The 2,663-nt window shown below is 65.0% G+C and overlaps 1 protein-coding gene across 1 annotated transcript; it reads left to right on the top strand.

Moving 5' to 3' along the window:
• Nucleotides 1-29: 29 nt before the first annotated feature.
• MNEG_11124 (ATP-binding cassette transporter) lies at nucleotides 30-1,973 on the top strand (the record flags this gene model as incomplete). Its single annotated transcript, XM_014040406.1, has 5 exons — nucleotides 30-299; nucleotides 668-784; nucleotides 1,036-1,164; nucleotides 1,495-1,592; nucleotides 1,928-1,973. 5 exons carry the CDS (start codon nucleotides 30-32, stop codon nucleotides 1,971-1,973), a joined length of 660 nt encoding a protein of 219 aa, XP_013895860.1.
• Nucleotides 1,974-2,663: the final 690 nt, after the last annotated feature.

Here is a 2,663-nt window from a genome sequence, read left to right as displayed (position 1 = left end):
CTCCTACGCTCAACACCCCCCCCCCCCAAATGAAAGGCTGCGGCAAGAGCACCCTGATGATGACCCTCTTCCGCATGGTGGAGCCCTGCGGCGGCGCGATCTACATCGACGGCCTCGACATGTCCAAGATCGGCCTCACAGATCTCAGATCACGCCTCTCCCTCGTGCCCCAGGACCCCGTGATATTCAGCGGGTCCGTGCGGTCAAACCTCGACCCGTTCGGTCAGGCGCCGTCAGATGTCGTGATTTGGGAGGCGCTGAGGCAGGCGGGCATCGACGAGCTCGTGCGGTCCCTCGGGGTGAGCCGGCACGCGGCAGAGCGCGTTGATCCGCGCCTGTGGTTTGCTTGGATGTCGTTGTTGCACGGTGCCTCGCATGTTTATCAGGGATCATGGATGGGGACTGCCGCGGCTTCGCCCAAGTAGCTTGCGGTTTGGGTGGAGGCGGGACCTTGCAGGCCACACTCTCATGCACACGGAAATACACGATCGCTCTCTCTTTTTGTTGCACACACACACACACACACACAAACACACACACATACACACACACGTACAACCACACACACATACACACACACGTACAAACACACACACATACACACACACGTACACACACACTCACACACACTCACACACACACACACCTCTTGTGTGCGTGCGCGCAGTCCGGCCTGGACTCTTCCATCCAGGAGGGGGGCAACAACCTGTCTGCCGGCCAGAGGCAGCTGCTCTGCATGGCGCGCGCCCTGCTGCGCTCCAGCCGCATCCTCGTGCTCGACGAGGTGACGCCCTGTGTGTGTGTGTGTGCGTGCGTGCGTGTGTTGTTTGTGTGTATTCGTGTTTGCAAGCTTGCCTGCGCCCGCGCTCTTGCGCCCTGCGGCAGCACGTTGCCAGCCCCACCCCTCCCGGACTGACTGCAAGCGCACCGCCCGCGACCATCGGACCCAAACCACCACCAAACCATATCCGAACCAAGGTTCCCCCTCTAAAGCTCCTCCAATCGCTCTTCAAACACGCCCCCTCCGTCCACCAGGCGACCTCCAACGTGGACTCTGCGAGTGATGGCCTCATCCAGCGCACCATCCGTACCGCCTTTGCCGACTGCACCGTGCTCACCATCGCGCACCGCCTGCACACCATCGTCGACGCCGACAGAGTCATGGTGGGCAGGGGGGGCCCAGGGAGGGGGGGGGCTGGGCTTGGTGTGCCGTCACGCGTGCAGCGCTTGGCCTGTCCCGCCTGATGCCATTTCTCAAGCCCCGGCCTCGCGCCTTGGGTGACTTGACATTTGGGTCAACGGCCGTCTTTGCCCTTTTCAAAAGCGAATCCCTTGTCACCTGGCCCCCTTGAACCCTCTTCTTCGGCACTGCAATCAAATATGCAGCACAGTTTCGAACGGAAAGCCGGAAAGCCGTCGATTCCCGCACCCCAGTCTCTCAACTTTCAAGATCAGCGTGCTGACCATCGAATGAAAACCCCCCGAAACCGCCAGGTCCTGGATCAGGGGGAGCTCCTCGAGTTTGACAGCCCCGCGCGGCTGATGGGGCTGCCTGGCGGCATCTTCAGGGGTCTCGTGGAGGAGGCCAGCAGGTGGGGGCGGCCGCGGCTGGGGGAAGGGGGTGTGTGCATGTGTGCAGCCGCTTAATGACTTTGGGCGCAGCTGGGGGTTTCGGGGGGAAACAAGGGAGGGCCACCATCAAGGGCCAGGGCTGTTTGCTGTGGGGCCCAGGAAGGTAAAGGACTTGTCGCTGCCCGGGGGCCGTTGTCAGGGGACACAGCCGGCAGGGAGGCGGCCGGCCTGCCAGCGTGGGGCCGGCCGAGGGGTCTCGTCCCGCGCCGCGCGGCCCGTTCCTGGGCCATCCCACTGACCGGCGTCCGCCCGCACATCCGCTTGCGCACGCGCCTCGCCGCCGCCCTCGCCGCAGGCAGCACGCGGCCCCCAGCGACAAGTCTGACGAGGCGTCAGCGTGAGCGCCGGGTGGGCCGCGTGGGCCGTGCTGAGGACGCCGCCGCGCCCCTGTCGGGCAGAGGCAGCGGGGCGCACATCCAGTTAGTACCGCAGGGCGTCCTTGTTGTGGGCGTCTGGCATACAACGGTTTGTTGAATAGTAGGCTTGCCGGCGGCGCTCAAAACCCTTCGTTTCCTGCCAGACCCATTTGTTTCTCATCCCGACTTTGCGCGTGCGTCTCGTGCCTGCACACACCTGCCAGCGGCGCGCCGAGGCCTGTCTAAGGCCGATGCACGCTTTTTGAATCAGCCCCGTCGTATTTTTAGCATGCATCCGTCACCCGCCGCATGACAGAGGCGGCCGCGCGTCTTAGGGCCCCTTTTGTCGCCTCGCGACCATGCGCAACGGCCCGCCCCTAATCCCCGTGCGGGTGCCTGCCGCTGTCCGCGCCGCACAACTCGGGTCTGCGTGGCGGGGCGGGGCCGCGGCGCGCGCCGCCTCGCCGCCTCGCGGCACACATTGCTCATTTCGCCATGCGGTTTAGGGCCGTTTCTAAAAGCCCTCGCGACCGGCCATCCAAGCTGGCGGCCGCTGGCAGGGCGGCCCGCCCCTCCTTCCTTGAACTGGGCAAGCAGCCGACAGGCTTGCGATTTCGGCCCCCGACCCCTTTTGCAGAAACCAACCCCGCGCGCGCCCCCCGCCGCCCCCCGCCC

This window comes from Monoraphidium neglectum (assembly GCF_000611645.1).
Source record: "Monoraphidium neglectum strain SAG 48.87 unplaced genomic scaffold scaffold02601, whole genome shotgun sequence".
In the NCBI taxonomy this organism is placed as follows: Eukaryota; Viridiplantae; Chlorophyta; class Chlorophyceae; order Sphaeropleales; family Selenastraceae; genus Monoraphidium; species Monoraphidium neglectum.
The sequence above is the reverse complement of the archived record's forward strand: the minus strand, read 5'-3'. Positions and strand labels throughout refer to the sequence as shown.